At 39.0% G+C, this 14,581-nt stretch overlaps 1 protein-coding gene across 2 annotated transcripts in view; it reads right to left on the bottom strand.

The window, feature by feature from the left end:
* znf423 (zinc finger protein 423) overlaps positions 1-14,581 on the bottom strand; it is a 162,745-nt gene that overhangs the window by 61,407 nt on the left and 86,757 nt on the right. Inside the window, exons 17-19 of one of the 2 annotated variants that reach the window (XM_055036623.1) lie at positions 13,829-14,045; positions 11,372-11,456; positions 6,165-6,185 (exon numbers count right to left, since the gene is read on the bottom strand). In XM_055036623.1, coding sequence (XP_054892598.1) covers positions 6,165-6,185; positions 11,372-11,456; positions 13,829-14,045 — 323 coding nt within the window. The remainder of the gene's footprint in view (positions 1-6,164; positions 6,186-11,371; positions 11,457-13,828; positions 14,046-14,581) is intronic. The other variant, XM_055036709.1, reaches the window with a different exon arrangement.

The following is a 14,581-nucleotide window of genomic DNA, read 5'->3' as shown; positions in this document are numbered from 1 at the left end:
TATGGTTGGTAAAACACTTAGCAAACTCTCTATGTGTGACATTATTGCGCCCCCTACTGTGCAATAAGTAGAGGGCGTTTGCAGTTCACCCTGGAGATCACATACAGGTCACATATATCTGGACATGTGAAAAAAAAGAAATCGGATTTGGGTCACTTCAAGCTGCATTGTGAACGTCGCCTTGGAAAACGTTTTCTGCTCAAAGTCACAACTTTGTTCCATTGCTGCAGCGGTCTGCAGCGAACCCACACGCCGCAGCCACTCGGCACCAGCTGTGACAGATGCGGCTGTCACGAGAGAAAATGAATTCAGAATAGTTAGTGAATTAAGCAGGGAGTTAATTGTTGCTTGGCCCCTGTTTATGAAGCGCAGAAAGGCAAAGCGCCTAGTTTTTCTTCTGACAATTAGCCAGCAGAGATGGAGAGGAACTGTGTGTGAGCGTGTGTGTGCGCGTGTGTGTGTGAGCGTGTGTGTGCACGTGTGTGTGTGCGTGTGTGAGCGTGTGTGTGTGTGTGTGTGTGAGCGTGTGCGTGTGTGAGCGTGTGTGTGTGTGAGCGTGTGTGTGAGTGTCCTGTTCTCTTCAGCAGCTGGTGCAGCCACACCTGGACGAGCTGAAGAGAGTGGGACACACACAGAGTGTGTTTCATACCTGGACTTTCTCTAAACACAAACAGAGCAACAGAGGAAGATTTAAAGAAACTCATAATTCCTTAAAAACATGTATCCTTAAGTTAAGATCGCTGATGCTGCACATACAAACATCCCGAGGAGGAAAAAAAGCACATGCTGATTGTTATTTCGTGTTAGGAATGCTGATGCTGGTTGGGTCTCTCCCAGTCTATTTGTCAGCGTGTCCTATTAGGTTTCCAAACAGCTTGTAATGACTGGTAATAAACTGCAGAAGAAGAGGAAGGTAAATCAAGCGAGGAGACGACAAAATGAGCTCTCCGGGGGACCACCATGCTCCGAGCCTTCAAAACACAAACACACACAGACGGGGGAAAAAAAAGCTCCAAACGATTCAAACGCAGCCGATCCTGCCAACAGCGCCAGTTATCGTACAGGTCACAGTCTGACAGGTGTACTGGAACTCATTACGGAAATTTGTTTGGTTTATCATATCTTTATTCCAGCCATGCTCCTTGGAAATGAATTTGTTTATTTCCTGTCAAATGTAAGGAAAATGAGGCTCAATCTGAGCATCAAACACGTTTTAAAGCCTCCCTGTCGATGCTAAACAGCGTAATCTGCTGCTGGATTGGTCAATCTGGACAAAACAAAGATAATTTAACAGTTTCTTCATTTAACGAACAAAAGCTACAGCGGTGTTTGGGAAAACCGTACAGCTAAGCCTGTTGAAATGAGTTGATCACCTGATAAATTAAAATGATCTTAATCATTTATGTTCCGATTTTTAATATTTTTTGAAAGGCAGTTTTGCTGACAGAGACTTCATGATATATTTTATTTATGGTTTTGGTTGTGTGTGGTTTTTATTTATTTTTTTATTTGTTATTTTTCATTACAAAATTGAAGTTTATTGGTGACTGAGAGGGAACATCTTTGCTGCTCCTGCAAAGTAAAAATCAATAACACTGATATTATGTAAGCCAATTACTGTCAATAATAAAGGATATTTTCGCTACACTGCACTGTTTGCTTTTACTTCAGTAATTTTATTTTGAAGTATTTTTACTCTGGAGTAAAATTTCTGGATTTTCTACCCATTGATTTTTAACCAAACATTTATCAGACACACACACAAACACACACACACACACACACACACACACACACACACACACACACACACACACACACACACACACACACACACACACACACACACACACACACCTGCAGTTTCTGTTTGAGTTTCATCAGTTTTTTATTGAAAGAAACTGATTTGGAAAAACTTATTTTGCCCTATTTTGTTATTTTTTTGTCACTTGCATGAATTATTGTCATTTTCATTCTGAAAATACCCAAAAAATTTGATTTAACTTTATATTTTGTCTGATGATGTAATTTTTAAATATTAAATGACTGATAATTTGATCAATTACTCAGTACTTAAGTACTTTTACTCTTTCTTGAATAATTTCTTGGACAGATAATTTTTACTTTATTTGAGCAGAAGTAGTGTGACTCTTACCTGAGTATAAGTTTTGGGTTTTCTACCCATCTCTGTATTTTAGACGAATAGTGACAGAAATTTAATTGTTGTTTATCTATATCTGTCTTAGTTTTGTGCTGTCTTTTTATTTTTATTTCAGAATTGTGTTTTTTTCTCTCTTTTCTGACCAGATTAAATAAACGTTTATATCAATGCGATGCCATCGATGACATAAATTTGATTCGTAAGATAATTGCATCTTCTTGTTCGATTTAATTGACTGAAGATCCTTGGTTTGCTTCTCCATCCAGCCCTCCCTGCTCCCCTGTTTTTCTCCGTTCCTGCAGTCCCCTGCCCCTCCATCATCACTCCCTCCTTCCCTCTGGTGTCACAGCTCGCTGGCTCCAGGTGGTGAGGGAGGAAGGGATGCAGGGAAGGATGGATGGAGGGAGGGATGAAGACAGGAGGAGGGGGTTGCCGTCATCTGTTCCCGTGTTCATACCATCAGAGTGCGACCCAACACCCTGCCTCAGTCTGTTTTATTAACATTAATATTAATACTGGCCTCAGTCTGTCTCAAAAATACAAGCAAAACAGATTTTCTTACTATTTTATGGACTAAAGTGTGTTTAAGGAAGACGTAATTTAGACCAAAACAATATCTATTTATGTTTTCAAACATCCCAGAATGATCCAATTGGACTTGTTCTGGTCCCAGTCGTTTGGAGATGAAGTGTGTTGAAAGCACAACAATGAACTGGAAGTCAAAGTGTCGAATGTGACGTGTTTATTTTCTGTGCAGGTTTTAGTTGCTTTCATGGATCATTTCTCATTTTTGAAGAATATTTAAGAAAAATCTCTTCCAATAGCGCACAAACGCACGCACACACACACACGCACACACACGCACCTACATTTTTACATATATGGTTTGGTTATTCCACCAAATATTGATAAATATTTCTCAGGTCTGAAAGCACTGGATCTTTTTCATTTCTCATTTTCTTCAAATAAATACAAAAATAAAAATTTTTACTTGCAATTTCATGTCAGTAGTTCATAGAATAAAAGAACAATGTTCATTTTACTAAAACATATACCTATAAAAAGTAAAATCAGACAATCTGATCATTTTAAGTGATTTTTAAATTTTTCCCAGAGCCGTATATTTAAAAGCTACATACATGATAGAAAACATCTGGTCCATTACTGCCTTCCATCTTTGTAAAAACACAAATCTTAAGTGCTTTTGGTTTAACTTCTAGTATAAAGGTTTAAGTAAACCTGAAATAAGATAAAACTAACTTCCAAGTAACTTTTCATCAAATTACCAGAGCTTGTTTTAAGTCGATGTTTCATTATTTCTGATGAAAAACTTCTACTTCCTCTCAGACCGATCAGAGTAAACAATAAATCAATTAATTGCATGATAAATTGAGACGGGCCTAATTGTTTTTCTTGTTTTTTTCTACCAAAACCAAGATGATAAAAGTCTTCAGTGTGGACCACTAGATCCATCTGGCCCCTTTTTTGGAGGGAAATTTTGTTTAGAGTTTTCATAATTCATTTTATTTGAAGTTTCTGTTTTGCTCATTTGTTTTGGATATTTAAAATATCTTCCAGTTCCAGTGTAAAAGCATTGAGCATGTGTTCTTGCATTATTATGGCATTACAAATATATTACATGAAAATTGTCTTAAAACAATAATATTGCTTATTCCGTTTTTCATCAATATTAAGAATTTCTTAATGTCTGTCTGAAAAGTTACCTTTAAGTTAGTTTTGTCTTAGTGTAATAAGATATTTATTTACATTAGAAAATAAGCCAAAATATTTGGTAGATTTTTGTGTTTTTGCAGTGACTGCTTCCAGATCCCATCCATGTGGAGATCCAACAGCAGCACCAGCTGTCAGTGGTCATAATGTTACGCCTGATTGGTGTAAATCTAGGAAACCAGCTGACTCTCCCCCCACAGACAGGCTGAGTTATGCTGCGTTTGTTTCTGCTGCTGAGTCTGATCTTCCACACCAACAGCAGAGCAGCCGCCGTCTTATTAGCTGAAGTGCAGCAGGGCAGAAACGAGAAGCCATGTTTGTAGCTGGTGGCCAACACACATACACACACACTCATACATGAGTGGGCCTTAAACCACATTATCCACCTCCACTGACTCTAAAAGCTTCTTATTCGCCTCATTAAGTCTTCAGTGACACAAAGTAAGCAGACCAAAGCCACATCAACGTACGTACCGATAGGTGTGTGCACTTCGCGGCGCGCGCAGACACACATCGGCTCAGCCACAACCCGCGGGACCGCTGCTTAGACAGCACACCGACATTAGCAGTCGGGCGCATCACAGATTTGACTGCGGGCTAATAGAAAGCAAAAGAATGCAACCTCCAGGTACAAAACAAAAATGCAAACGGAGATGATTTGATGCCTGGTAAAGTCGGACTCCAGGGTCGCAGAGCAGCTGATTCTCAGGAGGCTGTTTGGTGTTTTAGACAGAAATTTGCTCCGTTACTCCAAAAGCAAACGTCAGAAACATATGAGGAATGTGAGTTCCAGTTATTATTGTGCACTGATGTAAATAGGTAAGTAAAACTCATGCTGAGGACACATCATTAGCCACCACAGTCCACAGGGAGCACTTAGATACAGGTGAGTGGCCACTCGATACCTCCAAGGCAGCTGTCTGCACGTGTGTGCGTGGGTGCGTGTGTGTGCGTGTGTGAAGGACAATGGAGCATGCAGCCAGCAGCGGGGATTGGGTAAATGGGGAGGTGAGGGGAGTTAAGTGTGCAGGATGTGTCACATTAAAATCTCTGTCTCTTTAAAACAATTTAAGGATGTTTTCTGCAGGAATCTGCTGACTGCACACCATGCAATCTGGATTTTACGACAATCTGGATTTTATCTGAGTTTTATTTTTTTTTAATGGTAGTTTGTGCAAAAATCTTCAGATACTCCTCACTCCTTTGCATTTTCTTTCCAAGCAGTGGATCAGAACTGAAGCTCTCCAGGATTTCTGAGCTCTATCTTTTAGGAATGCAAGTTATAGATCAATAAGTTGATCTAAAATTTATGAAATTATCCATCAATTATCAATTAATTGATAAGCAGCCAGTTTCTGGAAAAACTAAAGTTTTGTCTTGAAAAAACAAAATTCTCACCAAATGCAAATATCTTGGTATATTTAAAATAAGACGAGATGAAATTGCAAATGACTTTTCACCAAGACTTAGGATCTTGTTTTAGGTCAATAATTCCTTAATATTGATGAAAAAGTTCCACTGGCAGGTTATTTCACTGAGAGCATGAGAAAAAATGTCTTTTTATAAGTGACATAATCCGACAGTGAAACTAGCACTTTTTCATCAATATTAAGGAATTATTGAAAATAATCTTCCTGAAAAATTACTTTGAAGTTATTTAATGTGTATTAAGATTTTGTTCTAGAAACAAGATCAAAAATACTTGGTGGGATTTTGGTTTTTGCAAGACAAAACTCAAATTTGTGTTTTTGCCCTGAAGAGACTGAATTACCTGAACAAAAAGGAATAAATTGTTTATAATATGTTGGATAAAAAACACTGTAAAACTGAAGAAGCTTGTTGAGTGTTTATATTTCTAAACAAAACCACATAAAGTGTATTTTGCTTCTCACACCAGATTCTCTTTCCCATTCTGGTATGGCCCCACCATCTTTGTTTCTGTATCAACTGGCTCCACTTAGAGATTACCAGCAGCGCCCTCTTCTGGGTGGAGGCCAAACTACAACACTGAAGTAAGATTTAAGTGAATCGATCAAATTCTGATCTGATAAACCGTTAAGAGACAATTAATCATAAGTTAATTCATTGTTTGCATCCCTAGTTTTATGCATTTTTCTGCTTGGTAAGAAAATGTAAAGAAAGATATAAAGGGGTGGTGAAATTTTCTGCATTTTCTTTAAAGGGGGGTTAATGTTCATGGTGATGAGCAGGCACAGAGACAGCAGCGCTGCCTCGCTCACAGAGTGAGCTAATAGACAGAAAGCGGACAAACCTTGCTGACAGGTGGGCTCGTCTATGGCCATCCAAGGTGGGGATGGGGGAGAACGGAGGAGAGAATGACCAGGATTAGTAAAATGTGCTGTGAATGAGGCGGGAGGGGAGAGGAGGAAGCAGTGGTACAACAACGCAGCTCACCAGTCAATAAGGGAAAACATTTTTCGTTTCGCTGAAGAAAATAAAACAAACACACTGCTGGTCATGTTCTGTTATTCTTTTGTTGGCTGAAGAGTGAAATTTGTGTTTGAGTCTTCAGTTCTACTTTTATGTATTTATTCATGCAAAAATCAAAGTATTTTTTCAAACAAAAGCAAAATGATCCATATTTTCTAGTTTTAATTTCCTCCTTGCATATCTGGGGAACAAACGAGAGAATCAGAATAACAATTGCTAGCCCATTATTAAGTTTTTAAAGCCTGTTAAATAGAAGCTTCCAATCAAATTTACAAAAGGTTTTACAAATTCTCTGTAGATGTTAAATGAAGTAGGGCAGTAGGTCTTTGGTTCGGGTTTTGGTTTAGGTCTCAGGTGATTATAACCTTAGTTTAGGTGATTCCTTCAACAAAACTCGTTGAAATCCAACATTACCGACTATAAGAAGTAATAAAGCGATAATAAATGTAAAAAAAACCCAGAAAAACACAGTTTCATGGATAAAGGAAACGTCTTATTTTGAGCAATGAAACCGTTCTGTTTGTGCTTCTAAATGTGACGTTTTCATGCTGTGAAATCTTAACCGAGGTGATTAGCAAAGCATTAGCGGCCGCATGCAACGTTTCAAACCTGCTGTTGACGACTTTATTTAAGGGAAATGCATGCGTTTAGTGCATCATTTCAAACAGCTTCTGTCACAACAAAGCTTTAAAAATCAACAGCCCATTTTCGCTTCCCGACTGTCGTCCAGGAAACAGAAGCAACGCACATTCGGTGATCCGTCTCACCGCCTCACACCGTCACACAGGGAGGGAACTACTTCATGATGTGCAGCTGCACAGCAGAAAACAATAAAGGCTGCCAGAAATCACTGCGACACAGTCCGGAGAGACGCAGGAACAAATATACATGTTCATACGGTGACAGGGAGAGGTGAGAGGAGAGAGGAGAACGAAACAAATCAGCACACTGTGTCTGCTCTCCTATCAAATTTAGGAGAGCAGATGATGAAACTGTTACAGCTGCTGCTCTGGAAAATTAGCTGATCTGTTTCAGCAGCTGCAATATGCAAAAGAATAAAAAAAAACTGCATGTCTTGTTTATTTTCACTGACTACGTCCATCAATATCTGCAGCGCACCTTCGTTTTCTCATCCTCCTCTCATCCAGTAAAGTCCAGGAACCTTTACTGGGTCGTCCAGAACCCAAACAAACAACCTTTCAGGATTTATAATTATTAAAAATAATTATTAGTGCTGCAGCACTGAAAAACGCAAAATGTTACAGTATTTCTGGCCTGATTTCTAATAAAAATCTCTCAGTTAAAGACAAAACTAACTTTTTAGGAAGAAATGCAAGCCTGTTTTAAGTAAATAATTCCTTAATATTGATGAACAAATACTAGCTAAAAGACAAATAATTTTCCAGTGGAACGAGACAGCTTTTCAAGTTACAACAATATGGGTAGATTATTACTGGTAGGTTATTTCACTTATTGTTCTTTTTCATCAATATTAAGGAATTATTGACTTAAAAGATGCTTTTATTTATGGTTGAAAAGTTACTTATAAGTTAGTTTTGTCTTAATTCAAGTGAACTAAGACATTTGCACTAGAAACGAGATAAAAATACTTGGCAAGATTTTGTTTTTGCAGTGTAAACATGTTCTACTGTTTCTTCTAGTCATAAAATGCAGAGAAATACCTCGCTGTTGGTTTGCTAATGATAAATAGATAGATGTTTGCTGAAAACAAGAAGACGCAGTATATTCCACAGATTTCTAAAAACGCAACTGAAACCTGATTAAGCTGCAGGTAAAAATTACTTTCCAGATCTAAGAAGTCCAAAGTGAACAAGTGTGGAAACACAGGAAGAAGCAAAGTGTCTCAAAAAAGAATTAAATGAAACTTTTATAATAAAAATTTGGTTAGGAGATAGATTTTTTTGGTCATTTTGCTGCTTTCAACCTTCTTGCCTCCTTCCCCTCCTGTGGCTGAGCGGCTCTTCTCTCCTGGTCTCAGAGCAAAGGCCTCATGGTGCTTTAATTAACGTCGGAGCCGGAGGTACGGAGAACACACACGGGGTGTGACGGTCCAATCAGAGGGAATCTGAACTGGGAACCAGCAGCAATTTAAGGACCTCACTTTGAAGATGAAGTGAGATCAGTGTGTGGGCCCTTGATCATCAGAGTAATTCAGAATAAAAAATAACACTGAGCAAAAGTTTTAAACCACCTTTCGTTTTGTTTTTTGTTTTTTCTCTGCTTCATTCAGAAAAACCCGGAGAACAAAAGATCAGAAAAAGTTTACCGAAAACCCGTTTGGAAAAAAAGAAAAAAAACAAAGTTTTACACAGTAGCACAAGGTATGTAAATAAAAGTTATTATTTGATGTATTGTTTATATAATAAAGAAGATTTTAGCCTAAATAGATGTTTGCGATACAGCTGTATTCCAGATCCACAAGCAAAATGACATTTCTGCCTCTAAATCTATTTTATTTTTTGAGTAGGACGATGATGAGTAAAGTAGAATGATGCATTACATTTGTGTCAAATCAAAGTTCAAATACGTCTTGTTCATCAAAAAATATGGATTGGAGAATTAAAATATATTTTATTTTTCATGTTGATTGAATATTATTACAGATTTTTTGGGATGCAGTTACATCCCAGGTTCACTTACAAAATGGACTTATTGAATCTAGAAAACATCTTTATTATTTTTTTGTTTTTTGGAGAGATGTTGAGGAAAGTGAAATAAATGAGTTTGTCAAAAAAAAAAGTGGATTAGGGAATAAAAATAAGTTCTGATATTCATCCTTTCTGGTTTATGTCACTTATTTGGTTGTGATGGTGTAACTAGAAGAACCATCAGGTGGCAGATGTAAAGCTGGAACACGGGTGGCGTTAACCAAATATTTTCTGTCTTTGACCATTTTCTCAAAATAGTGGTATAAAAATCTGAAGGCCAGCAGTCATTCTGACAGATTATAATTCACACACATGTCTGGACTCCATGCGTCTGTCTACCTGGGAGCTAACAGCACCCAGTTATGGTTTGGAGCCGCTCAACCGCTGCTGCAGGACAGAAGAGGAAACTTGTAGAACAAGAAACTCTTCAGAGAGTCTTACCGCCTTCTGGTCCCTTCAGTTGGAGAAATGTTCCCTGATTTCAAAACTTTGGCTGAGAGAAGCAGATTCTTTGTTCCGTTTTTGTATATTAATTAAACTGAAAGAAAATTAAATACTGCTGAATGTTATTTCAAAAACTGATACGCAAAAAGAGATTAGGACATGATTTTATGACAGAAATTTGTCACTGAGGAAGAAAAAAGTGAGGCGAATCTGTAAAACAGAATGAAGAGCAGAACTGGACCAGATCAGAAATATTCCCACCATTATACCAGCATACAAACATACACACACAGCACTCATGCCACGTTTGTGAACTAATTAACCTTTTTACTGCATAAAAATAATATTTCTGAAAGGAAAATACTAAAATTGCATTGCTTGCATCAAAAGCTGAATATTTAGACCTCTTAAAGACATCTGTCTGAAGATGGTCTGACGTTTTCTGGCATTTCTACATCATAATTTACTTTTTTATCCTTTTGACCCAAAGTTACGTAGCTTTTTGTGTTGTAAATGAAGCTGCTGATTAATTTCTGCTCATAATATCAACTAAAAGTTTCTTGCAGCCAAGAGAACAAAAGGACTTGATAATTAACATCTTCCTGTTTCAGGTTTAATAATTCTCTTCATTAGCATTTCCAGGTCAAACACAGTTTTCCTCCTCACTCAGAAAGTAGCAGAAAAGCACCTGAAACAAGACTTCGCTCAGCTGATCGCAGTTTCAGGGAAAGTAATGCTACAAAAACACTGACAAGACTTACAGTAACAGTGGTTCTGTTTATTTATATGTAAAATATACCTCCTTGCATCTCCATCCATCCATATTTAACTGGGTTGTGTACAGTTGTTACATCCCGAAACGACAATATTTTGACAATAGTAAGCCACACCATAGAATCTGGCTGGTTGATACTACAGATTTCAGGAGCAAATCTGAGAGAAATATTTGGGTGACCAGAAAAGCTTTCAACCAAAAATGGTTCCTAAAGTTTTTTTTGTTGTTAAAAACAAATATGGCGGCAACAGATCTTCCTCTGTATCTCGTCTTCAGAAACAACTAACGTAAATTTTTACTGAGTTTCAGTTTCAGTCCTTTGCTGTAATTCGAATAAGCTCCAAAAAGAACTGGTTCTCCAACAGCTTTTTACTATTCATAGCAATACTGCAGCAATTATGGGAGACCTGATAATACCTAAAATCCCATCTGGTGTGTGTGAGTGAGTGTGTGTTGGCTAGATGAAGTACGAGGTTCTGCAGCTGCATCAGAGCCGACTTGGAAAACTCAGACACACACACTCGCAGGCCCTCAGAGTGCATCGGCGCCTCTACCTGTCAGGTGTGTGCATGTGTGCGTGTCTGTATGTGTGTGGGGCGAGGAGAGCATTTTTTCCTCCAGAACAACTCGAGGGTCCACCTCGTTAATCTCCATGACGACAGGGATGCTAAGGCAGCAAATTAGTGGTGAGCAGAGAAAAAAATAATAAGAGTCCCGCAGGAGGTTTCTAAAAGAACATCCAAGCCACAAGGAAGGGTTTTAGTTCAACTTGTGCTGCTTGGCAACAATGAGAGCAAAACTTTAGAGCCTTTTCCCACAATTAATCAAGTCTCTAAATGTCTGTATGTTTGCATCGCTTAATGCAAAACGAACCTAGGCAACACATAAACACAACAACCGAGGAACCAACCAACTCTTATTAGCATCTGATGTGAAAACATCAACAATTTCAACCTCTCAGAAGGTAGAAGTGGAACTGCAGCTCCAACGCACAACCAACAAATGACAAATATCCATTTTGTCCATGTGTTGTGTTGCCTGTGCTTTCAGGGGGAAATATTTGCGTTGGAGCGCCACAGAACCAACACGGAGCTGACAACGCCAGGACACACACTTTAGAAAGAAAGCAGTTTTACTCACCGATCATGTGGTTGGCCACGTGAATCTGGATCTCTCTTTCCGTCTCAAACGTCATTTGGCATTTAATACACTGGTAGGTCTTTTTCTAGAACAGGAAACACAAAAGACACCAAACAAAACGAGTCACATTTCTGCAACGAGGTGGTTCAAAGTGCTTACAGTTTCACAATTAATGTTACTTTCTGTCAAATGTTGTCATCAAAATCATTAAATATGTTGATCAATGTTCTAATTAGGCAACTGAAACCAGGCTGGTTTTAGTCTTGATTTAAAGGAACATTGTGATTTGGCTGGTTTACAGTTGTCTGGTAGTTTGCTACAGATTTCAGGAGCAAATCTGAGAGAAACATTTGGGTGACCAGTTTTTGTGCCCCGATGAGGCGCTTTTTCTGCCGTGCCAAATTTTCTATGTTCAGCTAAACTGCAACAGAAACACTTTCTGCGAATCACACGAGTCATGAGATCAACAACCAGAAGAAAAGATCACAGGAAGTGGTAGGAGGATTGTGACTTATGATGTGAACTAACTTATTCACGTGTGATTTTTTATTGCACTTATTAAATGGAAACCCACTGCGAAATTATTAAAGGAATATTGACACAACTTTGCACACATCTGTAATGCAGCTAAAGACAAACACATGGATGGGTTAGTTTCTCTAGATCTTCTGCGACATTAGTCCTCTAATCCTGGAAATGTTCTTCAGGTGACAGAAGGCCGACTTTGTTATTATCTTTATGCGACTCTGAAGGTTCAGGTCAGAGTTCATCACTATCCAGAACAATGCAATTTTGGTATTTTCTTTTCTCAGGCTGATTTCTGGTTTCTAACTGTAGAGACTGGCACCGAAAACAAAACACAGCAGCTTAACGAGATCATAATAAAGCAAGGTAACAACTCTGCGCTTCGCCCCTGTTTTGGTTTTAATTTTTTCAATAAAAAGTTTGGTGGGGAGAAAACAATGTTTCAGATGCACAACAGCTGCAGAAACAGCAAGAAATAAAGAATAACAATGTAATGAAAACATTTAGGAAAGATGTCTGAACAAAAGAGAGCAAGAAAGATGCAGAAAATCCAGGATGACTCACAGAAAGCGAGAGCTGAGGAGCAGCTCTGCTTATCCATTCACTGCACACAGCGATCACTCATGCACAAACACATACAAAATACACAAAGGCCCCACTTCCACTTTCCCTCTGCTGCTTCACTCTGCTACAGTCACTACACACACACACACACAGAAAAATCCTACTTTGTCTGCTTTGTGCTGTTAGACTAAGCAGAAACAAAGGTGTAGGTAAGACAGGGAGTCCCTGGGAACTGACACACACACGCACACACCCCTTCACACACACTCACTCAGAAACACAACGGCAGGTCCCGGGGAGCCTGACTGTCAATATCAAGTAGACTGAACAGCTCCCACAATGCAGCAGCATAGCCCAGCCGCAGGAGCCGCTGGGGCCGGGCTGACACACACAACGCCGTGCGCACACGCACATCCACCGCGGGAAACACGCAGCAACGCCCGACACAAACATAAACTGTCTGCCGCTCTCCCAGAAACGTCTCCATCTGCTGACTCCTGCTCAGGTATCAAACGCTGCACGGAGGGATTCTGCTGAGAGGTTACTGGCAACAAACATCTTACCAGCAGAGATAAACTCATACATTGCAGAAGAGGATGAGGATCAAAGGAGAAAAAAAGAAGATTCTTGACTTTTGTCTCTGAATTCTGACTTCAATCTCACAATTATTACTGTTTTTCTCAGAAATTTGAAAAATTTTTCCTCAGAATTTTGACTTTTTTCAGAATTCTGAGTGAACACTCATAATGATAATTTTTTTTCTATGATTCTTACCTTTAACTCAGAATTATGAGAAGAAAGACCAGAATTGTAACTGTAATCTCAGAATTAGGGTTCTAATCTAATTCTGCCATTTTTTTTCTGGAATACTTACCTTAATCTAATAATCCCAACTGGAATCACAGAGTTCTGATTCTAATCTCAGAATAATTCTCAGAATTTTTACTTTCGTTTATCAAAATTCTGACTTCTGTTCAGAATTCTGACTTTAGTTTCAGACAGAAAAGAAAAAAAGTCAAATGTGGGCTTAATCTCCTTCTGCAGAATATTATCACTTTGACCATTCATAATTTTTCTGTTTGTCCGTTTTACTCTGTGATGCATGTGTGAAATTCAAGGCCCGTTCCACCACAACTTGCTCTGAAACGACCATGTATTGGACCCAATCAGATGGCATCATGTGTTCATGTGCAGAACTACCTATTAATGTTTTGTACTTTACATTAGCAAAAGATTCCACATACGTCGCATGAGAAAGTCAGTTTGGGCTGTGGACTGGAAGACAACGGCCATACGCAGCATATGTAGCCGGATGAGCTGCAGGAAGTAAACCACAATATTCTCAATACTCCACAGTTTCCGTCTCACCTTGGGTGCAGGCGAAGCCTCGGCCTTCTTTCCTGCTGCGCTGGTTTCGGGGCTGACCTCAGGGTGATCTGTCTGGACGTGACTCTCCAGATCCTCGACGCTTTCAAACTTCACGCCACACTCCGGACACCTGAGCCCGGTCAGGGCCTTTTCTGCCGGAGCGTCCCCCGGCGTCACCGCTCCTCCGCTCTGGCTGGGGCTCTGGCCGTTCGTCCCCCTGAATGGATTAAACATCATAAGGTAACAAGAAAAATGATGGTACTCAGCAAAGCAGACATAAGGATGCTAATGTGCTGAAAGAATGCACCAGATATATGGAAAGCAATGGGTAACATGTCTGCTCTGAGGAAGTGTTTGACAGAAAACCAGAAAATCTACTTTAATGACAAAACAGACAACTGATGCTACGTTTTGATTATTTCTCTAGAGTAACATCTGTATGAGCAGCAGCATTTTGTTAGTGAAAAATGTGACTAGAGGGCGCGCTCTGTCCGTCATTAGATTACATTGTAAAACTGAAAACACCCCAAAATCTGATAAAACTTAAATTGAGATTTTAGAAAAACTGTAGGAGAAATTAAAAAGCCAAATCATTTCAAGACAGCTTAACATCTTGTGACTTGCTTGAAACTCGGATGGCGTTTCTAGGCTGAAGCAGCAACTTGTGAAATGGAAAAGTTTTTGCTAAATTTTGTGAAATTCCAAAGAACTTCAGTGCCTTTCAATTGACCCAAAATTTGCATGAAAGTTGAA

This window comes from Poeciliopsis prolifica, unplaced genomic scaffold (genome assembly GCF_027474105.1).
Source record: "Poeciliopsis prolifica strain line A6 unplaced genomic scaffold, Auburn_PproV2 SCAFFOLD001, whole genome shotgun sequence".
Classification (NCBI taxonomy): domain Eukaryota; kingdom Metazoa; phylum Chordata; class Actinopteri; order Cyprinodontiformes; family Poeciliidae; genus Poeciliopsis; species Poeciliopsis prolifica.
This window is presented reverse-complemented; position numbering and strand designations above follow the sequence as displayed.